General features: G+C 47.5%; 1 protein-coding gene and 1 long non-coding RNA gene across 4 annotated transcripts in view; one reads left to right on the top strand and one right to left on the bottom strand.

Annotated features, from left to right (window-relative positions):
- LOC142002717 (uncharacterized) overlaps positions 1–12166 on the top strand; it is a 28098-nt gene extending 15932 nt beyond the window's left edge. For all 3 annotated transcript variants that reach the window (XR_012642703.1, XR_012642702.1, XR_012642701.1), the window contains 2 exons: positions 7547–7642; positions 11929–12166. This is a non-coding gene — a long non-coding RNA (uncharacterized LOC142002717). The remainder of the gene's footprint in view (positions 1–7546; positions 7643–11928) is intronic.
- Positions 1–26395, bottom strand: part of MARCHF10 (membrane associated ring-CH-type finger 10) — a 145914-nt gene that overhangs the window by 92712 nt on the left and 26807 nt on the right. Inside the window, exon 4 of the mRNA XM_074979047.1 lies at positions 15791–15926. Within this exon, the coding sequence (XP_074835148.1) occupies positions 15791–15926 (136 nt within the window). The remainder of the gene's footprint in view (positions 1–15790; positions 15927–26395) is intronic.

Here is a 26395-nt window from a genome sequence, read left to right as displayed (position 1 = left end):
TTTTGTTGGTAGGAGGAGCGGATGCTGGAGTTTGCCATATGTTAGTGGCTGCTTCCATGATTGCATCGTCCAAAGGAATAGCTATTTTAGAAGAGGACGGGGGCCTGAGATTTTTAAGGAGTCTGTGGTGCTTCTCCTGCACCTCCGCCACTTGAATATCTTGGGATCGAGCTACCCTTTTAAACAGCTCCTGGAACTGTTTCAGGTCATCTGGGGGAGAAATGTCTCCAAGAACCACCGCCTCGTCTGGCGAGGATGAGGAGGCATCACTATGGTATCTCTCCTCCAATTCCTCTGGATCCTGGTTGTATTGGTATGATTGTCTTTTTGAAACTTCGAGGTGGGGTTCAATGTCTTTCGACCCAGCCTCTGATTGGGGAACTTGCGGTGTTCCCCCAGGTGGAAGCTGTACACTGTGGCGTTGAGGGGGAGTTGACGGGGATCCACGGTGAGATGTGGACCTCCTATGCTGACGCCCTGTATAATGATGGCGGTCATAGCAACAGGGACAGGGGCCCAGTGATGGGGACCTGGACCATGACCCAAATATGTAAGGGTGGTGCAAGGAATGCCATGACCGTCGAGATGACACCGACGTATGGGGAGAGCCTCTGTGGGAATACTCATGGGGTCTCTGCTAGATGATGGAGAGAAGCGTGCAGCCCCCTGAGATGGACTCCGAAGAAAGGGAGATGGACGTCTGTGGCAGGCTGAAGGTGTTGCTGCCCGTCGAATCTCCGGTGGTGATTGTGGTGACAGAAGCAGAGCAATTACCTCAGGGGAGGTGCTGCGGTGCCTGGTCTTTGTTTTAGCTTTTGCCCTCTCAGGTGGTCTTATCGGTGGGCTTGGTACCGTAGCAGGTGCCATGCTGGTTTCCACTGCTCCCAGTGCCGTCGTCCTCGGTGCCGTCGTTTCCGGTGCCTCTGGGGGAGCTTCGCTCGGTGCCGCAGTAGCCGGTGCTGGTCTGTCCAGTGCCTGCACGGATCTCAGTGCTGTCTCCCCAGTAGCTGTAGGCCCTTGGGCGGTTACATGCGCCACGGCTTTACCAGCGGAGGAAGCCAGTGTGCGCAGGCCTTTCGTTGCACTCGTCCTGCTCCCAGAAGTAACGGGCAGGGATCGAGCAGGAGAAGCTCTTCTTTTCTTCTGCACAGAGGAGGTCAAAGAGGCAGCCTTCCTCTTGTGCGATCCTGAAGAGCCCTCCGTATGCATTGTCTCTGATGAGGCAGGTTGAAGTGCTTTGTCAAATAGCAGCATCTTCAACCTCATTTCCCTATCTTTCCTAGCCCTATTCGTCAACTTGGAACAATGGGAGCACTTCTGGGGAACGTGTGTCTCCCCAAGGCAACGGATACATCTGCTATGGCCATCCGAAGCAGGCATGGCCTCCCAGCATGATTCACACTTCTGAAGCCGGGGGATGACATTGTTAAAGCTCAACTCTGTGAGTCTTTAGGTGCTAAGAGCACAATTAACAGTCAATTTGATAACAATAACCACCGTTGGCCTTTGGAGGCTTGACAAAAAAAACTAGTGGGCCCGCCCGGAGGCGGCCGCTGCAGTCTTTAAGATAGTCTTTTACTTTTAAACGAACTGTAACGAGGTAACTAAACTATAACAACTATATAACTGCTAACTATGAAATATTATAACTATTAACACAAGAAAAATAAGATTTATCTGTCTCGGGCGTTGGAGCCGGAGAGGATTCCGTCTGCAGCCATTGGCGGTTGAGAAGGAACCGGCGGGGACCGGATCGCGCACGTGACCGTAAGCGCGCGAAGAGCCGATGCGCATCGGTGCATGTGCAACCCGACGGAGACTGCTGAAGAATTTCCGAGCTGCGGCGCTGGGGCGAGCCCGACACCTACTGTGGAGCACCCATGGGGACCACTCGAAGAAGAATATAGCAGATAAGGAATTAAGAAATCCGATTAATTTAATCGAGTGCAAAAAAGCAAAGGGGCAGTTTGAAATCACTTCATAAAACTTTCACTGTATCCTTCCCAGTATCATACTGTCAGAAGCACACAGAGGAAAAGGGGAAGAAGGTGCAAGATGCTCTTAACAGCCACATAGGATAAGGGTAGACTACACATCTTCAACAAAAAAAATTATTTTAATGAGCACATTATAAACACACACTTCTCTTCAACAGTTTGTTGAGTAGTAAAGTCTGATTACTCCACTGTAGCTACCCAAGACCAAGTGACAGTGAAGATACAGTGAAACAGCACTGTGGCCACAGCTGCACCTGTGATGGCTCAGGCTAGCCACCTGAGCATATACCCATACATGCTAGTTTTAGCATAGCTAACACATGGATGTCTACCTTCTCTGGAAATTGCAACTCCAACTGCTATGTAGACATACCAAAAGCGTGTAAAAAGGAGCTGGATTAAAAGCAAAACTCGAGTTACAATTTGAGCTAATAATGCAATGAAAGCAAACCCTTAAAATACAACATATGACAACAACCAGACCTGGAAACAGAGCTTTCCATGGGAAACTGGAAAGTGATAAACAAGCCAGCATACAATAAATTCCAATATCAATGCCATGTGAATGGGAGGATCTTTGATACATAGGCCTATTTAACTCATTTACTCAGGCAGAGGAAGACACATACTTAATGTGCACCTCTGAGGGCATTGTACCGAGACAATAAGAGAGTGACATAAAACAACACCAAGAATATTGCCCTAGTGCTGCTCAAATATAATGCACCTCACAAACCATTGCACAGGCCAGTCAGTAGAATGTATGTATATTGTGCATGCCTTGTAGCAATAGACAAAAAGAGTGATCAGGAACCTGCTTTGCTAATCATTTCTTAGAATCCTCTCATCTTCAAACCGTGGCAAGGAAAAATAGCAGCACAGACAGGAAGTCTCAGAGTACATGCTCTATGTTCATATGATATCACTGTGTGTCTGTCAATCTAACTTATTTCTGTGGACTTTTACTATGGTTAGGGCCATACCAAATTCACAGACATGAAAAAATGCATCACAGACCATGAAATCTGGTTTGTGAAATTTGGTCTTTTGTGTGCTTTTACCTTACACTATGCAGATTTAATGGGAGAGCCCAGTGTTTCTCAAGTATTTCAAAAGTATATCTCAAGTATTTCAAAAGGGAGTTGAAGCAGTGGCAAAGTTAGAGTAGCAAAGTTATTTTAGGAGGGTCACAGTATTGCCACCTTTACTTCTGCACTGTCTTTGGAGCTGAGTGGCCAGAGGGCAGTGGCTGTTGGCAAGGCTGTCCGCTGTGAAGGCAGTGTCATGCCAGCAGCAGCACAGAGTCAACAGTGGCAAAGACATACCATAACACCCTTACTTTTGTGCTGCTGCCTTCAGAGCTGGGTGGCTGGAGAGTGGCAGCTCCTGATTGATGGCCCAGCTCTGCAGGCAGCAATGAAGAAATAAGGGTGGCAATACAATACCTTGCCACCTTTATTTCTATGCTTCTGCTGGTGGCAGGTGTGCCTTCGCACTTGGTCTCCCAGGCAGCAGCCACAGCTCTCCAGCTGCCCAGCTCTGAACGCAGTGCAGCTAGCAGCACAGAACGGTAGCAGTACCTGCAATCCCCACAACAATAACCTTGCAAACACACCTCACTCTCCACCTGCCAACTCCTTTTGTGGCTCACGATCCCTAGAATTACAACATTCTGAAATAATGAATATTTTTGATTTTTAAACTTCTATGACCATGACATTGACCAAAATGGACAATGAACTTCATAGGGCTTTAACTATGGCATTGCTGGTGCAGCAGAACTTGAAAATATAAGTCCATAAAAATTGTATGGAGCTGTGCTTCAGCACCTGTCTGTGTCTGGGATTCATGTTTCTTGTGAGGAGGTATCTGGCGTTATTTTTCTGCTTACGCTGCTCATTAATTCATGCATCATATCTGAAAAGTTGCCTGGAGCTGCTTGAACATATGCTCTTCTTTCACTCTTGCTACATAAGTGCACTTAAAGGGGCCATATTTATTTCTGTGTATAAAATTCATATATGCAATAGCATTTTTCATCTATATGCACTGTCAGGAGTTGCCATTCTAATTTTATGATGGCCACATCTCTCTATGTGCCATGCACAACCAGAGTGCGACTACCAAGAAAGCTAAGTAAGCATCTCTGCACTCAAGGCCAACATACAAATACAACAGATTTGGTGCAGCTTGCAACATTTTCCCAGCTATTTAGTTTCCCTCACACCTGAATCTACACACGGGACTGGATTCTCATATATACTAAGGCTCCTTTATACTACTTGGTGACTGTAAACTGACCCTAAAATGGAACTAAATTATAGTTCCATCTATTTTAATGTAGCAATGAAACATTAGCATAAATGAGAATCTGATCCACAGAGAACTCTTTGGTCTGAGGCATCTGATGAAGCGGGTCTTCGGCCACGAAAGCTTATGCTCCAAAATATCTGTTAGTCTATAAGGTGCCACAGGACTTCTTGTTGTTTTTGAAGATACAGACTAACATGGCTACCTCTCTGATAAATAGCTCTGAGGACACAGAGCATTCATCAAGATTAGTTTTCTACTTCAAACCAAAGAATTTATGAAGTCAGTGAAAACTGCTAGCTCCTGGAGTTAGAGAAAGTGCTATTTCCAAAGTTATATTTGGAACAAAGAAGATAAAGAGCTGGTGCTCTATAATTACTCCCAGATACAGCACATTGCCTGTGGTCACAAAGGACAACGAACTGTACTAGATTGTGGGAGAGAGGATGATTCAGTGTTTAGAATGCTAGCCTGGGACCCCAGAGAGCTCAGTTCAATGTTCTGCTTTACTACAGTCTTCCTTTGTGATCAGAGAGAACATTCTGTCGCACTATGCCTCAATGTCCCATAAGTAAAATGGGAATTCATACATGACCAGAGAGTTGTGAGGATAAATACATTAAAAGATTTGGGGGAGGGGGGTACTTATGTAATATGGTAAACATTCAGTTTTCCCTCCTTACATGCTCTGGAATCCACATTTTGAAATGAAAAAGTATGTCTAATTCTGCAACTGATTCTGCACGGCAGAACACTCTACTACCCTGTTGCTTTCAGCAAAGCTCTGCATGGACTTAGGTTTCAACCCATGCAGAATCATTTCTGAGATTAGGGTCTTCAGTTGTTTTGAGTATATTTTCCTCAAAAATGGCTAAGGCCCGAATTCTGTTCTAAATTACACTAGAATTCTGAAATTACTCAGATGCCAGCAGAACTAATACAGATTCACAGCAGTGCACATGAGAGTAAGTCTAGGCCCTCATTACCCGAAAAATTACATTTTGATGAATGAAATTACTTTTAATTAGTGGGATACCCAAATGCATTGGAGAGCTAGATTTTAATTTTAAACTAGGTTTAAAATGATCAACTTTATTCTTCCCTTCTAACACCTCAAATCTATTAACTAATTTACATAATGTTACAGCCCAGAGTACCTGATGTATTTATCTTAAATATTTGTAGTTATTTATTATATAAACACTGAGGGATCTTTAACTTTGAAAACAAATATAGCCCAAATATAATTAATCCTTTCCCGGACGTACAGCAAACCCTTGATTTAACAGACCCCAATATGATGGACTTCAGAAATAACGGACACTGTGTGCCCCTCCCCCCCAAATAAATGCCAAAGACTCACCAGAGCTGCTGGTGGGCTAGAACAGCTGGGGCTGCTGGGACTGGAGGGACCACTGCAGCAGCTGGGACCACAAGGGCCAGCGGTGCCGGGGTGGGGGTCCTGTGGCAGGGCACAGGAGCTCTCCTCCCACAGCCCTGTGTGCATGTCAGCACCCAGCTGCCACTGCCTGCAATGGCACTGAGCAGCAGCCATGGTGTCGGAGGCTGCAGCCCACTGGCAGGCAGGCTGGAGCCTGGAGGAGCCGCAGCACTGAGAGCTGCAGGAGGTGGAAGGAGCCAGGCCAGCATTCAGCTCCTCTTATGGTAATTGGGAAAAGAAGATGGAGGTGTGCGGGAAAGAATGGAGCAGGAGGGAGGAAGGGAAGAGGGCGGGCAGAGGACAGGAGTGAGTGATAAGCTGGGAAGGTCAGTGCATCATCATACAGTATAACCACTCGGATATAATGGACTTTCAGCATTAATGGACATCCTTACCCTTACAGGTAATTGGTTGGCATGCCTACTAACTGATTTTGTCAAAGCAACAGGCTGTTTAATGAATCCTGGCTAAACATATACCATTTTCTGAGAATTTAGTCATACACTTTTTGGGATTAAAGAGAAGTTACTCACCTTTGTGCAGTAACAATTGTTCTTTGAGATGTGTCCCCGTGGGTGCTCCACATCTGGTGTCAGACTTGCTCCGGCACTGCAGTTTGAGATTTTTACAGTTGTGGTCAGCCGGATCATGCATGTGTGGCCAGTGTGAGGCTCCTTTCGCACACTTTTAGTCATGTGCGTGGTCCGGCTGAAACCAGTTCCTGGAAGCCACCCCAGAATCTGAAAGGAGAGAAACTCCAGAGCAGGGAGGAAGGGTGGGTTGTAGAGCATGCACAGGGACACACCTCAAAGAACAATTGTTACTGCACAAAGGGGAGTAACTTCTCTTTCTTCTTCAAGTGATCCCTGTGGGTGCTCCACATCTGGTGACTGAGTTGCAGTACCTCCCAAGAAAGACAACATAGAATACGGTACCGGAGTTAGTGCTTGTCAGTGACAGAAAGCACAGCTGTTGAGAGCACAGCATCCCTGCTAGCTGGTGCTGAATAGCATAGTGTCTGACAAAAGTGTCATGACATGACCATGTCACTGCAGAAGATGTCCTTCAATGGGATGCCTTTGAAGAAGGCCGTCGAAGCTGTCAGGGCTCTCATGGAATGGGCTTTATGTTGGATAGGTAACGGCATGTGACGGATCAAGTAGCAAGTGGTGATACAAGAAGTGATGAGGTTGGAGAGCCTCTGAGATGATATGGCTTTGCCTTTGGAGCGATCAGCGATTGACACCATCAACCTGTCTGTCTTATGGAAAGGTTTGATTCTGTCAATACAAAATGCCAAAGCCCTTTGTATGTCCAGTGAGTGTAACCTCACCTCATGAGCTGATGCATGAGGCATCAGATAAAATGAGGGCAGGATTATAGGCTCATTGATGTGAAAATCAGATGAGACCTTGGGGATGACTGCTGGGTGAAGTCTGAGTACCACCCCCTCCTAATAGAAGATGATGAAAGGTGGGACAGCCATCAAAGCTGCCATCTCGCTGACTCTGCAGGCAGATGTAATAGCTAAGAGAAACACAGTTTTCATAGTGAGGTACTTTAGGGAGGTAGTGGCTAAAGGTTCAAATTGGATTCTGGAAAGAGTCTGCAAGAGCAAATCCAAGCTCCAAGGTGGAGGAATAGGTCGACAAGGAGGATACAGGTTAGCCAGACCTTTGAGAAAGCATCTGGTGATCAGATGGGCGAACACCAACATGCCATCGACAGCATCCTTGAATGTTGATATTGCTGCCAGGTGCACCTTTAAAGATGCTAATGCCAATACCATTTGTTTCAGGTGTAGGAGGTAGTCAAGGATCATGTGTATGGGAACCTCCAAGGGAACCAGACCCTCTGAGGAGCGCCAAGTTGTGAACCTCTTCCATTTGGACAGGTAAGTATTATGAATAGTAGGCCTTCTGCTATGCATTAGTACCTGTTTGACCTGTTCAGAACAGCAGTGGTCAGAGGTATTGAGCCCATTATCAACCAAGCTATGAGGTAGAGAGTGTGTGGCTGGGGGTGCAGCAACAACTGCTGGTTCTGATTGAGAAGATCTGTTAAGTCAGGAAGCAGGTAAGAGGATATGGAGACATTCGTCTTAAGAATGGGAACCAGTGCTGCCAGGCCCATGCTGGGGCCATTAGCATCAGCCTGGCTCTGTCCATATAGGCCTTCTCTAGGACACGAGGTATGAGAGACATGGGAGGAAATGTGTAGCGTAGAAGACCCCTCCAACTGGTAAGGAAGGCATCTCCCAGGGAGCCCGGGCTCAGTCCCGCCCTGGAACAATAATGCAGGCATTTTCTGTTTTTGAAGGTGGCAAAGAGGTTGATGTGAAGATGACCCCACCACCGATGGAAGATTAGCTGGAGGATGTCAGTGTAGAGTTCCCACTCATGGTCTGGTGTGAACTGTATACTTAACAAGTCTGCTGCAGTATTGGTGACCCCTGGTAACTATGAGGCCACTACTATTAGATTGTTGAGTATGCACCAATTCCAGAGACGAATTGCTTCTTTGCAAAGGGAGGGAGATTGTGCCCCCTCCTTGGTGATCGATATAGTACACGGTGGCAACATTGTCCATGAATATTCTGACTATAGACTCTCAGATGCAACCTAAAAAGTGTTTGCACATATTGAGGACTGCCCTCAATTCCAATAGGTTTATGTGCAGAGTCAAATTGTGTGGGGACCATCATCCTTATATCGAGGTTCTGTGCATGTGAGCTCTCCTCCCCCGTAGGGAAGCATCGATTGTTGTTAGGAATGTTGGCGGCAGTTGATGGAACGGCATGCCCAAAAGGAGATTGCCCCAGCTCTTCCACCACTGTAAAGATTCTATGACATGGTCTGGTAGTGATACCACCTTGTGGTTGTGGTGTCTGTTGGGTATACAGACAATCACTGTGCAGTGTTGTACACAGCAAAACTGAAGCCTGGCATGTTGAACCACATATATGGTGGCAGCCATGTGGTCCATCAATTGCAGACAAGTATGGACTTGAACAGTTGGGCTGTGGTTCACGACATTAATAACAGTCTGTATGGCATGAAAGCGCTAGAGCAGTAGGTAGGCCCTGGCTGTGATTGAGTCTGAGACCCTATGAATTTGATAGTTTCTGTCAGCTCAGTAACTGACTTCTGTTCATTTATGATGAGGCCGAGAGATAAAAGGGTGCACTTTGCAACATGAATCATACTGAGTGTGTCCGTGCACAAATAACTTTTAGGAGGCAGTCATTCAAATAGGGAAATATTATCATGCCCTGGCAATGATGAAACGCCACTACCACAGCAAGGGTCTTGGAGAATAATCTGGGGGCAGTCAAAAGACCATAACGTAAGACTCGATATTGAAAATTATCATTGCCCACTGTGAAGCGGAGAAAACGCCTGTGAGGAGGATGAATGGTGATGTGAAAATAGGTATCTTGCAGGTTGAGGGCTGCAAACCAATCACTGTTGTCTAACACAGGAATGATGGGGGTGAGAGTGACCATCCTGAACTGTTGCTTGTGAAGGTATCACTTCAGAGCTCAAAGGGATAGTACTGGTCTCCACACACCTTCTTTTTGGTCAGGAAATAAAGAAAATAAAATCCTCTTAACTTCTCTGGTACCCGTTACACAGGTCCTATGGAAAGGAGACGATCCAGCTCCTCTCTTAAAACAGTTTCATAAGAGGGAGAGGATGGGAGAGGTGGTAGGTGGAACAGAGAGAAGGGGGATGGTAGATCCTGGTGCAAATATTTCCAAGACCCAACGATCCAATGTGATCTCAACCCGATGGTAATGCAACATGGTGTGGGGGTCGGTGAGACAATGGCAATGGTTGGGCAGTTCTCAACCAACCCGTCAAACCTGCTGTCTTGTGGGTTGGGCCGGCTGGTTATGCATCAGTTGGTTACGGTATTATTCTCGCTGCCTATTGTGGTTGTGATCAAAGTCCTTCTGTTGACATTGTGGGCAATGGAAGGAATAATCATAACTCTTCTGGAAAGGGTGATATCTTTGGCAGCATGGTGGTGTGTACATACCCAATGTACATAAAGTTGTTCGAGATCCTTACTTGAGTGGAGAATATCATCCGTGGTTGTGGCAAACAGCTTGAATTTATCAAAGGGAAATCTTCAACTTTATTTTGTAGTTTTTTCGGCACTCCTGAAGACTGTAACCAGGGTGCACAATGCGTAACAATTGCTGTCACCATAGAACATGCTGCGGTACTAGCAATGTCCAGCACAATCTGGACCCCAGTTCTGGATGCAACATAACCCTCCTGTACAATGGATTTTAATATTGGCCTCTTTGATTCTGGGAGGTAGTCCATTAACGTAACCAGTTTTGTGTAACTGTCAAAATTGTGGTTCGACAAATGGGCCTCATAGTTTGCCATTCTGAGTAGGAGAATAGAGGATGAATAAACTTTCCTGACACACAAATTTAGTCTTTTTGCATCTTTATCCAATCTAGAAGTTCTATACTGAGGTGGTTTTGCCCTCCATTGAATTGCTTCTACCTCTAAGGAGTTTGGTTGAAAAGAACGTCCATGCACCTGGATGGAATGAAATACTTTTTATCTATCCTCTTATTGGTGGGCGGGGCTGAAGCTGGGGGTCTGCCGTATGTCATGTGGAGCCTCTGTTATGGCATCATCCAAGGGTATTGCAGTCTTTGAAGAAGTGGCAGGCCTTAGATTTTTCAAAAGGCAGTGCTGTTTTTGTTGCACCTCTGCAACCTGAATATCCAAGCTGGCTGCTACCCTTTTAAACAGCTCTTGGAACTGCTTTAAATCATCAGGTGGTGAAAGTTCACCTGGAATCCCTCATCTTGTGAGGAGGATGACACATAAGTGGGTGAGTCCTGCGGTGGTTCATCGTCAGGTTCTGGAATCTGGCCCTCCTCGGGATCAGATGGATGGGGTAGTGGTGTTGTAGGCCAAGCCTCAGTTGTTTGCATAGAGTGGGTGGAAAGCCTGAGGGACCAACAAACTGAGGACCGCTCTAGGGATCTAGTGGAACACCAATAGTCAAGAAAGTAGTGACATTCATGAGGGTGATGATGTGAGTGGTGACAATGATACCTTCCAGGTGATGAGTACCTAGCAGTATATTGATACTCCTGACCATAATGGTGAGATTACCAGAGAGCACAGGACAGTCTGGAGGAAGGTGTAGGAGATAATGATATGTCATGAGTGTTGAAAGGCTTGGTCAAGCTGATTCAGAAGTAGGGAGGGTAGCTTGTGGGAAGGAGAAGGAACAGACAGACACCGTTGAGGAAATGCTTAAGAACAAAGTGTAGGCACAGAAGGAGAGTGCTCAGGGGAAAAGGTCAGCTCAGGGGTAGGACTACGATGCCATCATTTCAAAGTGGCCTTGCGCAGTGCTGGGGGAGAAGGATTGTGCTGCAGTGCTGATGGTGCCTTCAGTTCCAATAGTCTCCTGACAGTACCGGAAGTATCGGTGTGGTGGTTGGGTTGTTGGTGCTGGATCTACCAGCGCCAACGGTTTTAACAGTTCCGCCAGTCTCATTGGTGACAATGTTTTGGGAGGTGCCACAGACTGCATGGCCAGTGCCAGCAGTGCCTGGTTAGATCTCAGTTCCGTCCTGGATTTTGTAGATGGAACCATAGCTGAAGGCTTTTTGGATTTCGTCTGCTTTTCCAGGGAGCTGACCACGGCGGTGCCACCGTCCTCCATGCTGTTCATCCTGCCTCTAGGCAACGAAGGCAAGGATTGAGTGGGTAAAAATCTCACCTTTTTATGAGACCCCATGTCAGGAGAGGAGGCTCTGTGCTTTAGGGTAGGCTCTGGTGTTGTTCAGTCAGGAGGATGAAGTGCCTTATCAAAAAGAATCATTCTTAGGTGCATCTCCCGATCCATTCGAGCTCTGGCCATGAGCTTCGAACAGTGTGGGCACTCTTGTGGTACGTGTTCGTCACCCAGACAGTGGATACATCTTGAATGTCCATACGAGGCAGGCATAGCCTCATGGCACAAATCACATTTTTTTAAAACCAGCTGACCCCAGAATGTTAGAAATGGTTAACTCTAACAATAACCCCCTTTTTTTTCTTTTTAAAGAGCTATTAAGCTATAACAACTAACTACTAACTCTAACAACTATGAGGAACAATAAGAATGATTTACCAAAATTTACCCATTATTCAACAGGCCTAAGGAGAGAGAACATGAGCTCTGACTGCTGCCACAGGCAGCAGGAAGAAAATGGTTTCAGCTGGACCACGCACGTGATTAAAAGAGCATGAAAGGAGCCTCATGCTGTCCACGCATGCAGGGTCTGGCCAACCACAGCTGTAAAAAATCTCTGAACTGTGGTGCTGGAGCAAATCTGACACCAGATGTGGAGTACCCACAGAGACCACTCGAAGAAGAACAGTACCTATTTAGAATTATGAAGCCTTTATTTGTTTTGATTTAAACTAACTTAATTCTGACAAAGTGGGTTTTTGCCCATGAAAGCTTATGCCCAAATAAATGTGTTATTCTTTAAAGTGCCATGGGACTCCTTTTTATTTTGCCTTAAATTCTGGTAGCCTCTGTTTATGTTTTAAACAAAAATGCAACATTTTCAGTTGCTATTTTAGCTCTTGCCCCTGGATTCTATTGGAGTTCTACCAAAGTTCATCAAAAAGTCTCAGGACTCCAAAGAAGTGAAGTGATATAAAACCTTTAAGAGTGAACATGAGATCAAAGATCAAAAAGTGAGACTGCAGAACATACAGAAATACCCTGCAGTACCTTTTATTGCTACTCCAGTATGAATCTTTGTTGTTCTAAATAGTAAATAAACTCACAAAACCATTTAAAATAATTTCACTTAATTCAGTGAAATTGTTTGTTAGCAAATATGTAGAAGATGCCTCATGGATGAGTCATTATGGTACTGCTATGCACACTCAGCAGCCTGACTCTCATTTACACTTAAGTCACCTTACAGTACTCTGGTGTTGCAAAGTGGCCTTAAGGTACATTTAAGTTTCATATGAACTCACTTAACGTATCTTTATCTGCCAAAGTATTGTAAGGTGACTTAAGTGTAAATGAGAATCAGGATAATGAGTGTTCCTGGTGTCGTCAGAGTTGCCACCAGCGTGGTGCTCTGCTCTCTCCAATGTATCACTCAGCTGCGTGCGTGTGTTCCCTCTGTGTGCTGCCCAGCTCTGCAGATAGCTGACACAGCAGACTCGAAGAGAACCCCCAGTGACCACAGAGTCTAGTAAGGTGCGAAGGCACGTCGGCCAGGTTTATTGCCGTATTGGATACAATAGTAGTTCCCTGTAGATTTCTTAGTCTAAGTCAGGGCATACTACAAATATGCACCCACGGTCAATGGACTCGGCTCAGTCAGTGGCGGGACTTTCCACTGCCCCCTCGGCCGGACCCAGACCACATCCCAGGATTACATTCTTATACACAGGTACAAACAACTTACACATCACTCCTGACGTATTGAGGTACAACCCTTCTATGTAGTTAGGTGCTGCCTCCCCCTTTGTACATGTTGGTTTGAACAAAACAACCCTATCCATCATATTATCCTTTTGCCCCTGTCACTGGGATGTATTGGCCATTCTGTCTTACCTGGGGGATGTTCCAGGGTAGGGAGTTCTGGTACCATGTACCTGCCATACTACCCTTTTGCCTCTGTCATTGGGATGGATTGGCCTATTCTTTCTTATCTGTGCAGTGTTCCGGGGTAGGGAGTTCTGGTACCCTGTACCTACTTCAATATGCTAGGTAGATATGTTTATGCACCAGCAACCCTCTTCTTGCCAAATTCCGTGAGTAATGCATTCCTTTAGCTCACAGCTGCACTTTGCTTTCTGTTAGCAAAGTCTTGCCCATTACTTTGGTTCAGGCCTAAGGCCTCATACTGGGCCTGTACTTACTACATTCCCCCACTTTTTGTCTTTTTATGGGGAGGATGTTTACCCATCGTCCCAGAAAAGCATAATGTACGGACTAAAGATAACCCAGTGGGCTAAACACTGTTGTGTGGTTATCTTATGTTACCATCCATACATTCATGCCCCATCTGTCTTTTTAGTCTGCACATTCCCTTGTATGACTATTAGGCAGATTTTATTATCCAATTATTTTTTAGTCCCTTATGGTGGGCCTGGGAATGTTAGGCCCGGGACCTTGAGTTCGTGGGGAGAGGGGTCAGGCACCTGTTTGTTGTCCTCCTGAGGGCTTCGTGGGGATATAAAGACTATCCCAAAGATACAAATGTGTGTTATGGAATAAATGTACATATGGAATATATAGGATATAGGTCTTATAACTTCATGGTATACTAATGTAGATTATGGATATGTATGGACTATATAGAATATACATGGAATATATAAAATATAGGTCTTATAACTTCTCACTCCATGTGATGACTGTTTGGGTGTACCACAGCAGTGTTGATTGCCATTTCCATTCCTTTGTTTAACCGACCTTGTGACTTAGCTTTCTTTGTCTGACGGATCATGTAGCAGCACATTCCTATCAACACAACAACAGTTAGTGCCTGGATCCCCATTAGGAATACACTTAGAGTGTGGACCCCTGGATGTAAAGTCACATCCTCTGGAATTGCCCACCAGGGTGTTTCCACCTGTTGGTGCACCGCATCAATTCCATTTATCTGCTGTTGAATCAATTGGGCTATTGGTATTAGAGATTCCTTAGCTCTTGCAACCAAGTCATGTATATCTAGCTATAAGAACTTCACAGGGGGAAACAGGTCAATTAACAAGTTTTGTAAGTGTTCATGTGGGATGATCATTTCACTGACAGCATTACCTTTTCTTGTTGGCCAAAAGGCATGGACTCCTATTTGAATGGTGCTTGTCACAGGCACACAGAATCCTGCCTCACTTGTGGGGCAGATATTGCCATTTATGGAGAAATTATGAAACCCTACGGCACAAGCCATGTCTTGAATTCGCACCACCTCTGCAACTAATTCCTTTTGTACTAATCGTGCCCAGCCCTTTTTAGTGGCATTAATGTCAATTTTGGCATAGCACTCACACAACTACCATCCGTTATGTTTCGTGCAACACGCTTGATTAACTTCTGAGCCAGTTTCAGTTACCAAGCGCACAGTCGGGTAATGTTGCACATATGTCTTATCTACCAACATCCCTACACTATTCGCATAGTAAACCTTAGCTGGCTCTTGTACCCATCTAGGCACTGCCATCATGAGGTTTATACTCTTGTCCTCCTCATGATTCTGTCTTGGGATTTTATCAAATTTAGCAAATTGCAGAAAGATAGGCCTCATGTGATTTATGCCCTATTGTTGTATTTGGCTCATGATGGATGCCTCGTCTAAGATACGTGGCCAATTCTGAAGCTGTAACTGTAGCAAACTTTGCCGTACAATCTCTATTACCCTATTGCCATAGGCTGTACAGGCAACTGCCAGTGAAACGTCATTGTTTTGTATGCTGTTGATAAGAGACAGAATAGTAGCATTTAGGTGTTTAAACCCTTGTGCAATTAAATGCATATTGTCAATAGTGATTGCATGCTGATCCAATAATAGACTACTAATTCCTCCCCCAGCTTTAACTGCTTTGCCTATTCCATTCACCACAGTGTTGATTTTTAAATTGAGATTTTCAATATCTGCCGAGTTCCATAGGGACATGCCAAGGCTAGACCCTCCCAGGGCTGTTCCCAATATATCCCGTCTGTCTCTATGTTGTTGTGGGTTAGGGAGTTTTGGTACCATGTACCTACTTCAATATGCTAGGTAGATATGTTTATGCACCAGCAACCCTCTTCTTGCCAAATTCTGTGAGTAATGCATTCCTTTAGCTCACAGCTGCACTTTGCTTTCTGTTAGCAAAGTCTTGCCCATTACTTTGGTTCAGGCCTAAGGCCTCATACTGGGCCTGTACTTACTACACCTGGCAGTACCATAATGACTCACCCGCAAGACATCTTCTACGTATATGCTAATTCCTAATGCCATGGTAACTAATTCCATTTTATACACCCTTTGGCTCACCTGGAGTTACTTTGCTGGAGCTCATCGGAGGTTTTTGCTTTTGCTTGCTTGATGTATTTTCTATAGCAGGAAACTTTGAGTCAGATCTACTTGCAGAAGACTTGAAAGCAGATCCAGAGCTCTCCTCTACAGAGGTCTAGAAGGGTAAAAAGAAAAATAACAGTGACTGAACAACTAACTTCTCCTTTCTGAGTGAGAAAAGTTTTGCGCTCCAAGATAAGCAGTACACCAGCAAAACTTCTAGTACTAACCAAAAACAAAAAGAAGACAACATCAATTTTTAGGAAGATTCTTCCTTATTATATCCTTTCATAATGAGAATCCCACAAAGGTGGGTGAACAGAAATCTAAGCGCAATACAACATGTATACTAAAATAGATATTTCCAGAGAAAACAAGTAGGTGGGCTCAACAGTATTTCAGCACATCAAGAGACAGTCACAAGGGGATCTCTGACTGAACTCATCATAGCAAAAACCTTTATTATGCCAATGAGCGTTTTCAGACATTAAAAACCAAATTCTGCTCCTGCTTACACCCATATAATTCTGCAATAAGTCAATGAAGTTATATCTATGCTTGGATTCAAATGAAAACTCTCTTAAAATGGGCAAGTGTGACAGAGCCGTTCTTATGCTTTATGCAAATACACTTAAGTTGAATGTGCTTTATGCAAAATACTACATGTAACATATCATTAGAAAAGTTATAATCTGTTGAATGTATATATTATATTTGTATGCATGTACCACTTCTGTAGCTGAAGTTAGAAATATGAAGTGTAAACCTGTTTTTCTAATTTAGACATGCTAAATGAGGGACATTATTAATACTCAAAGAACTAAGTGGCTTGGTATTTGCAACAGTGATCTGTGAATAGATTTGTTCTTCCTGTAAGCCTGGATGATGGTTGGTTCTGCAAAGACACGCGGCCAGGTCATCTGATGCTGGAATCCATTCTGGGTGCTGTACTTCACAGAGAAAGGATGTGGATGCATTGGAGAGGGTCCAGTGGAGGGCAACCAAAATGATTAGGGGGCTGGACCACATGGCATATGAGGAGAGGCTGAGGGATTTGGGCTTATTTAGTTTGCAGAAGAGAAGAGTGAGAGGTGATCTGATAGCAGCCTTCAACCTCCCAAAGAAGGATCATCAAGAGGATGGAGAGAGGCTGTTCTCAGTAGTGATGGAGGGCAGAACAAGGAGCAATGGTCTTAAGTTACAGTGAGGAAGGTCTAGGTTGAATATTAGGAAAAAGTACTTCTCCAGGAGGGCGGTGAAGCACTGGAATGTGTTACATAGAGCAGTGGTTCCCAACCTTTCCAGTAACATGGCATGCTTGAATGTTACAAACAATTCCATGGGCACATCCAATTTTTTCAACTGAATCGACTGCTCATAAACATCACATTTACTTACATTTACTATTGTTACAATCCTACTGGAGAGGTTTCCAACACAGTAGTGCATACAACAAGCTAAACTAGGTCAAATGCATTAATGTTTCAAATCCACCACAGAATACGCAGTCTTCAACGTCGAGCACAGATATATTTTCAAAATCTACTCAACACTATGCTAGGGATGTTGAGTAAACAAGTAACCAACAAAAGCAGATTCCCCGCCCTACCAGCCCATTGAAGACAGGATGCAGCATTTGAACCACATTCCAACTCCAACACGCTCCTGCCCTCCTTCCCCTTTGCCTCAGCAGGGAGCGCGGGCAGGCTCCCTGCCACTTCCTTCAGGTCAGAAAGCAATATTTCAGCTGCCTCCCAGGGTGAATGGGGTCCTCTGAGGTCAGCATATCCCTTCACAGTGGCTCTTTCGTGGAAATTGACAAACCCTGTGCCAGCTGGGGCTCAAGCAGCAAGGCTTGTGGAAGGAACAGGATAGCAAGCAGAAAGCTGCCAGTCTCTGAGCCTAAGGCCTAAGTGAGGCCAGCTGAGGGAGGTGAACTGGCCAAACTCCAGGAGGAAAGCTGGAGCCCTGCCATAATGAGAGACTTAAAAATTGAGAGAATGCTGAGGGTAACAGAATATAGAGGGCAGGTTTCAGATGAACCTAGAAGTACATTTTGTTTGTTTGTGACTTTTTGTTATAGCCCATTTTATGAGAGATTGTGTGATAAGTCCTATGAAGGATACTGTTGAATCAAATGGCAAGAGTGCCTGAAGTACAATTACTGGCTTCTTTAGAATGGAATGCAGGGAGTAGGTGCAGTTCTGTACTAATTCAGTAGTGTGTGTTGTGGCAGGGAGGCATGCCTTATGCCAGGGCCACAGAAGTTCAAAAAGGGATTCCTACATGGAACCCAATAAATTATCTTTCAGAAGACCTCCAGCCTTGATTTAAAGACTTAGAGTGGTGGAGCATTTACCATATTGTTAGTGATGGTTAATTACCCTCACCATTAAATATCTGCATCTTATTTCAAGTTTGAATTGCTTTAGTTTCTACTTCTTGACACTGGAAATGTTTGTACCTTTATCTTCGATGTTGAAGAGCTCTTTAGTTACATGTCTTCTCCTTGTGTGGGTAACTACAGGCTGCAGTGCTGAATCATTGTGTTGAAATATGAACCTAAATGGGTCAGTGCCAAACTAAGTTCCTTGTTTGCCCCATCACTTTTGGATTTAGGCATCCTAGGAAAATCTCAGCGTTAAGTACTGCTCAGCTGACTTATAAATGTGCTTACATGAGAGGCCCAGCTGTTTCTGGGAAGGCTGCTTTCAAATCAGAAGTGCTGTTACAATGCAACAGGCATTACAGCTCTAAATGGTCACAGCAGTTCAGCCCGAATTATTTCAGCATAGGGGGCAAGTTTTGAACATTACAAAGGGGATGAATTTGGATAAAAATAAGATTTTTTCCCCCCTTAGATGTTTAATATACTCATTGGCCAGTTAAATCTGTAAACTAAGGAACACAAACTATTTTGTATTGTGGCAGGGTGCGGCCAGGAGAGGGGAGGCAGGAGTGAAAAGAGAGCTGAGACAGAGCTGGCAACCAAAGTAGGAACAGCAGAGGAGTAGGCTGCCCTAAATCAATCAGGGCCAGCCAATCCTGCTCAGGGCTACCTTTATAAGCTCTTCAAAATGCAGGGCAAGATGAGGGAGGTGAAGGAAGGAGACTGAGAGAAAAACTTAGGGCCATGAAAGAGGATAGGAGCCTCAGCAACTCAGGGAGGGCCTGGAGCCTCACCAGCGACTTGGAGGAACTGGTCAGCTGAAGGAGCCAAACTAAGGAGGAGACTAGCTGCCACGACTACCACTCGAGGAAGGGGATACCAGGGAGAAGTGTCTGGGGGAAGTGGCCCAGGGAGAGAAGTTGCAGGGGCCAGGGTGAAGTAAGTCAGCCCTCACAGGTAGTGGCTGTCCAGGGTCCCTGGGTTGGAACCCAGAGTGAGTGGGTGGGGACTGGGTTCCCCCCCAAGACTGCCCCCTGCCCCAACAAGGGTAACATGGTGCATACAGTGGGGCCAGTGGACTAAACAGAGGACCTGAGGCCCAAGAATGAGACTGACCATACCACAGTATGCACAGTTTAAAACATTTTAAAAGCCACTATATTCAACTTTAAAGTGACTTCAGTTACTTTCTCACGAGCATTGTAATTACCTTTCTTTGACATTGGTATTTTTGTATGTTTTGACACACTGAGACCATAAAACATGTATAATCTTCTAATCTGTCTATTTTAACATTTTTAGTTTCTCTATTTTAACTCCATTTTCAATCTGGGATGGAAAGCACAAACACAGTTTTCAAAAATCTGGTACTAGGACACCAAAAACAGTCTGTCTTCCAAAGAGAGTTATTTTAATTTTAGTGCTTGGTTTAAATGAAAGTTTTAAAATTTTAGCAGCCAATAAAATCAAATATGAAGGAAACAAAGTGGTTTTTTGTAAATAAAACCCTAAATTTTAGTTGATCCTTACTGCAATACAAATTAGACAATTATTCTCCTGAACAGGAAAAATTCATATCTCTTTCACACTATTTCATCAGATATGTAGATTATAAAGATGATACATGATTTCATGGCACAAACATTACATAGGTGAGACAGAAAAGGAGGCAAACATAAGAAAAAGAGAATGAACAAAATTTGCTCTATGGTTTCGAAATACAAATGTATTCATTGTGGCTACATTTACACGAGAGATTTTCCAACAAAACAGGGCTTGTGTCGGGGAAAAAACCCACGGAGCATCTAAACGCAAAATACACTTTGTCAACAGACTGTTGACAAAAGTTGGCACATCTGCCAACAGTGTTGTGCCTCTCCATATTCAGGAATAACTCCTTTGTCAACAGTTCCTTGTCCACCACAAAGCCGTGTAGATGTCCCAAGGCTCCTTTTGTCAACTGAGGGGCCCTCTGTGGTGCTGCCAGCTGGAACCAGAAGGCACCCTCCCCACCACAATCTAACCTCTATGATCTTGCTGCTGGCCAATTTTAAAGGCACAGGGAGCCCCAAAAACCACAGGCAGGAAGCTGAGGGCATGCATGCAGGCTGTCAGCACACGTCCCTGCAGCATCACCTCATGGTGACAAAAAATGGCTGAGACTGCCCAAGATCCTCCTGGTCCCTCACAGGACACTGGGCAGGGACTCAGGACCCACCCTGGGGATTCAAAAAAGTGGGCCCCATCATGGTCCAGTTCAGAAATCCAGGATCTGCTGGCTTTCTGGGTTGAGGAGGCCATCCTTCTCGATCCCAGGGCCAAGAGCCAAACTGCCCCAGGCTACGCCTGCCTTGCTGCAACACATCCCTGGCAGAGGACGGACACCCCACCTGCACCCTGGAGCAGGTATGAGCCAAGGTGAAAGAGCTCCACCAGGTACTCTCAGGTGTGCCCCGGATGCACAGTGGAGGTTGAGGGTAGGGACAGCCACCCGCCCCTATTATAAGAAGTTGGACAAGCTCCTGGGAAGTGAGGACAGGGCCCCCAGCTGCGAGACCCTGAACACTGGGGAGGAGGCCCTCCTGACACAGATGGTGACGTGGGACCTGGAAACCCTGCTGGAATTGCTGCACAACCTGCCCTTGGACCCTGAATCCAGCCTGGGAACCCTAACAATAGCCTTGGACTTGGTTCCCTACAGTGCCATGACATAGGCATAGGCGTCTCCAGACCAGTTTCCTGGACCATCCGGTGAGTACCCCACAGGTCGCACACCCTTGAGCGGAGGGGTGGAGGGTGGCGCAGATGCCAGGATGGCTTGGGTGAGAACCCACGCCACGAGTCCGGCTCATGCATACATGTGCAGGGCACAGTGTCCCACCCAGACCCAGCAGGCCGCCCCTGGGCCATGGGCATTAGCTTGCTGCCAGCACCGCTAGGGACCTGGCTGGGAATGGGTCAGCCACACATATGACAACCCAATCCCAGCCACACCACTGAGGACTGTGGCTCCCACCCACTAGTGGGCAGGCCCACAGGTTACAGTCAGCATCTCCCCCTGTGGACAGTGCTGCGGGTGTGTGTGGGGGGGCCTGGGGAGGGCCTGGCAGCACCTACATTGCCTGCCATCCATGAGGGAACCCCTCTGAGGCTGGACACCCCCCCCACTCCCACTGCTAGCCCATCAGGTAGGAGGGGACAGAGTGGTCAGGCCAAACCCTGTGACACTACGGGGTTCCTGTGTGGGAGGGCCCACTGTGCAGGGACACTGGTGTAGGCACCAGGAACAGCCATGGCCCGGGGGGTGGAGGTTGCTACTTGCAGAGGGTGGGGCCTCAGGGGCTGTGCCTTGGGAAGGACTCACCATCTCCCCTTCTCTCCTTACAGCCTCACTGTCTGAGGGCCAGGCCAGCTCCACCATACAGCCAGGCAGCTCCCAGTACGAGCCGGAGCCAGCCAAATTGAGAGTAGCACCCCCCACCCCCAAAAGATGGCAGCCCATCAGCATCAGGGCACGCCCGTGGCCAGAGTGGCCATTGCTGACTGGATGATGATGCCCTATGAGCATATGTGGGCAGCCTGTGGTGGCAAACTGAGATCACTGAGCAGTGGCTGCGGTTGGAAGAGGAGTGGAAAGAGGACCAGGCACAGGCCTCAGACCTATGGCTGGCCCAGGTGGACCACCTCCTAGACATCCTGGAGGGTAGGACAGCTTGGGCCACTGCACCTACGGCCGTTGCTGCTCCCCTTTCCCGCTCCTCTCCCTGCTCCTCCTGACCCCATGCCCCAAGTGATGTTGCAGGCACTGAAGTGGGCAATGGCCATGCCCAGAGCCCCTGCCCACCATGTCCTTCCTGCATCGCTGCTCCCCCTGCCAAGCCTGACCCTGCTGAACCCCTCCCAGCCCCAATGGGGACCATGAACCTGGTACAGGATGGGATCCCACGGCCAACATGGCTCATGGCCTCCCAGGACTAAGGTTCCTCCAACCCCACGTCCCAAGACCTCCACCATACAGTTATATTTTGTTTAGCTAAAAGTTTTGTGCAGCCCCACCCCAGTATCCCTCCTTATTGGGCAGTGGTTGGGGAAGTGAGTGGGCAAATGAAGGGGTCCTGGTGGGAAGGGCAGGGCTGCAGGCCTGGGTTGCCCCCGGGGGTTCCTTGGAGAGGATCATTTTGGGGCCGCGGGCAAAGATCTCCCATAAGGCCTCCTGGATGCACATCCCATCCTTGTGTGCGTGTTGGCTGGGGGCCGTGCCATCCGGCTCCAACCCCAGGAGAAAATCCTCTGCTTCCGCTCCACCAGATTGTGGAAGGCACAGCATGCAGCCATGACAGGTAGGACATTTGGCTCTTTCACATCCAGCCATGTCAGAAGGCAGTGGAATCTTGTCTTCAAATGCCCAAAGGCAAACACAACCTGGTTGCGTGCCCGGGTGAGGTGGGCATTGAAGCGTTCCTGGGTGGGGTCCAGGTGTGTGATGTATGACCTCATCAACGATGGCATGAGTGAGTAGGCAGCATCCCCCACGATGCACAAAGGCATGTCCACATCCCCAATGGCCACCTCCCAGCAGGGGATGCAGGTGCCCACCACCATCCTCCAGGACAGCCTGGAGCTGTGGAACACTCTTGGATCATGGGTCCAGTGTGGTCACCTGACATAGATGTCCAGGAACTGTTCATGGTGGTCCACCAGAGCCTGTATCACAATGGATAGCCCTTAAGATTAATTTAGCATGGGGTCCAGGGGCTGGATGGGGATGTAGGTCCTGTCCAGTGCCCCAAAACAATAGGAGGAGTGGAGAATGTTGAAGCCAGCCATGACGGCATCCATGTCGGTGATGCAGATGAGTCTCCAGAGAAGGATTGTGTTAATGACCCGCTTTACCTGTGAAGGGAGGAGACCGGACATGCACATGAGAGATTGTGGGTGATAGCACCTCTGGGCCCCAGCAGGCTTTCCTGCCCCTCCCATTCCCTTACTCCCAGCTCTCCAGAAGCCCCTCTGAGAGGCCATCCCCCTGCCCCCACCTCCCAGCAGCAAGGCTGTGAGAGGGTGGGGCAGTAGACTTCCCTGGGGATGGGGATTCCCCCCAACCCTTCCCCCACCTCAGCTTCCCCTTGGATGGGCCTCCCCCCTGCCCTCCTTCTACTCTCCCCTCTCACCCCCATGCAGGGCCTGTAGCCTGAGAGTGCCTTACCTGCATAAGTACAGCCCCTACAGTGGACCTCCCAACACTGAATTGGTTGTCCACAGAGTGATAGCTGTTGGGGTGGCCAGCTTCCACAGGGCAATGACAACCTGCTTCTCGAGGGTGATGGCAGGCCACATGTTGGTGTCCTGTCATCGGAGGTGGGGAAAAAGGGGGGATCCAGGTGCACAGCTCCAGAAAGGTCTCCTTCCTCATGCCAAAGTTCTGGATCCACTGCTCGTCTTTCCATTGCCTCACCGATCCCACCAGTCAGAGCTGATGGGGTTGCACCAGATCTGTCTGAGCACCTGAGAAGGGGAAGGAGGGTGGGCAAGGCACTAAGACACTATGGACCGACTGTCAGGCTCACCTCCCCAGATGTGGTTGAAGAGGCCCAGCAGGATCATCAGCAGTGCCAGCAGCAGATGGTTGTCAGTCCAGGGTGAGCCTGGGAGTTGTTTTGGCCTGGTGGTGGTCAGGAGAGTACTGGGTCACTCACAGATGACCAGGGAGCCCTGAGATGGCTTTACTGTCCCTCAAGGAGGTAGGCAAGCCTTGGCATGGGCAGGGAACATGGGAAGAGGTGGGAGCTTTAAGGGCGAGCCTGGCCGGACGTCTTGGAAAGGCTTGGTGTCCATGCAAAGAGAAGTTACTCACTTGTAGTAACAATGGTTCTTCGAGATGTGTCCCCGTGGGTGCTCCACAGTAGGTGTCGGGCTCGCCCCGCTGCCGCAGATCGGAATTCTTCCAGCAGTTTCCTCTGGATTGCGCATGTGCCGATGCACGCCGCTCCCTCGCGCGCCCTCAGTCATGTGCGCGATCTGGTCCCCGCCAGTTCCTTGACCAACCGCCCCAGATGGTCCTGAAAAACACCAAACAGAGATCCGAAGCGGGGAGGATGGGCGGGTAGTGGAGCACCCACGGGGACACATCTCGAAGAATCATCGTTACTACAAGTGAGTAACTTCTCTTTCTTCTTCGAGTGGTCCCCGTGGGTGCTCCCCAGTAGGTGACTACCCAGCGGTAACCCCAAGTAAGGAGGTGGGTACTCAATTCATGTGCAGCTTGCCCCCAAGAGGACTGCTGTCGACAGACAGGTATCCTCATCGAACACCCAATGCAGGGCATAATGCTTGGCGAAGGTGTCGTAGGATGACCAAGTCGCCGCTCTGCAAATGTCTTTCAACGCGATTCCCTTGAAGAAGGCCGTTGATGCCGCCACTGCTCTGGTGGAGTGAAACCTGGCCAGGGCTAGCAAAGGGGTCTTTCGAAGCTCGTGGCACAGTTTTATACAGGACACAATGTGATTTGAAATTCTCTGGGAAGAGAGGCCTTCCCCTTTCGACCTGGCAGCGAGAGACACCAGAAGCCTGTCCGTTTTCCGGAAGGGCCTAGTTCTATGTAAAAGGCCAATGCCCTCCTCACATCTAGGAGATGCAGGCATGCCTCCATGCTGGAGCTGTGAGGCTTTGGGTAAAACGAGGGTAATACTATTGGTTCGTTAATGTGGAACTCAGAGGAAACTTTCGGAACGAAGGCTGGGTGTAACCGTAAGATCACCGCCTCCTTTGAGAATACTGTGCAGGGCGGCATTGCCATCACTGCTGCGAGCTCGCTCACCCTGCGGGCTGACGTAATCGCAAGAAGGAAGGTCATTTTCATGGTAAGTAGTCGGAGGGGTACCGTGGCTAACGGTTCAAAGGGTGATCCCGATAGCATATGGAGTACCAAGTCCAAACTCCATGACAGTGGTAGTGGCTTTCAAGGAGGGTACAGGATTACCAGCCCCTTCAAGAACCTTGTGACAATAGGATGGGCAAATATGGTGGACCCTTCCTCTTTGTGCCGAAAAGCTGATCTAGCTGCAAGGTGGACCTTTAGTGAGGATACAGAGAGCCCATCTCGTTTGAGGTCCAGCAGGTATTCCAGAATTACAGTTATAGGGACGTCAACAGGAGCTAACTGCTTGGAAGAGCACCAGGCGGTAAATCGTGTCCATTTCTGTTCGTAAGTCCTCCTGGTGGAGGTCCTTCGGCTACACTCTAAGACTTGTCTTACTCCCTCCGTACACATGCTCTCTAAGGCGCTGAGCCATGGATTAACCATGCTTGTAGGCGGAGTCCCTGAGGGTGCGGGTGCACTATGGACCACTGAGCCTGCGTGAGTAGGTCCGGCAGTACCGGTAGGGGAAGTGGTGGATGATCCGACATGCGCAGAAGCAGGGGAAACCATTGTTGTCGGTCACAGGTTGGAACTATGAGTATCATGAGAGCTCTCTCCCTTCTGGGTTTCTGCAGAACCTTGTGGATAAGTGTTGTGTGGGGAAACGCGTATAGTAGAGGGCCCTTCCATGAGAGTATGAAGGCGTCCCCCAGGGACCCCCGCCCTATTCCTGCTCTGGAGCAGTACTGAGAGCATTTCTTGTTGCGCTGGGTGGCAAACAAATCGACTTGGGGAAACCCCCAGGTGCGAAACATGCGTCATAGCAGGTCAGAGCAGATCTGCCACTCGTGCGTGAATGCAAAGCGCCTGCTCAGTTGATCTGCCTTCACGTTGTGGGTGCCCGGCAAGTACGAGGCTTTCAACGTTATGTTGTTGGCAATGCACCAGTTCCACAATTGGACTGCTTCTGCGCATAGCGCATGGGACCGTGCCCCTCCTTGTGGATTGATGTAAAACACGGTGGAGGTATTGTCAGTATTGATCCCGACTACCTTGCCGTGCAGGTATTTCTGAAAATGTCTGCACGCATTGAACACTGCTCTGAGCTCCAGTATGTTTATGTGCAGTGTCTGTTCCGCAGGGGACCATAGCCCTTGCGTCACCTTGCTGCCAAGGGCTACGTCTACACGTGAAGACAACATCGAAATAGGCTATTTCGATGAATAACGTCTACACGTCCTCCAGGGCTGGCAACGTCGATGTTCAACTTCGACGTTGCGCGGCACCACATCGAAATAGGCGCTGCGAGGGTACGTCTACACGCCAAAGTAGCACA

Source organism: Carettochelys insculpta, chromosome 28 (genome assembly GCF_033958435.1).
Source record: "Carettochelys insculpta isolate YL-2023 chromosome 28, ASM3395843v1, whole genome shotgun sequence".
Taxonomy (NCBI): domain Eukaryota; kingdom Metazoa; phylum Chordata; order Testudines; family Carettochelyidae; genus Carettochelys; species Carettochelys insculpta.
This window is presented reverse-complemented; position numbering and strand designations above follow the sequence as displayed.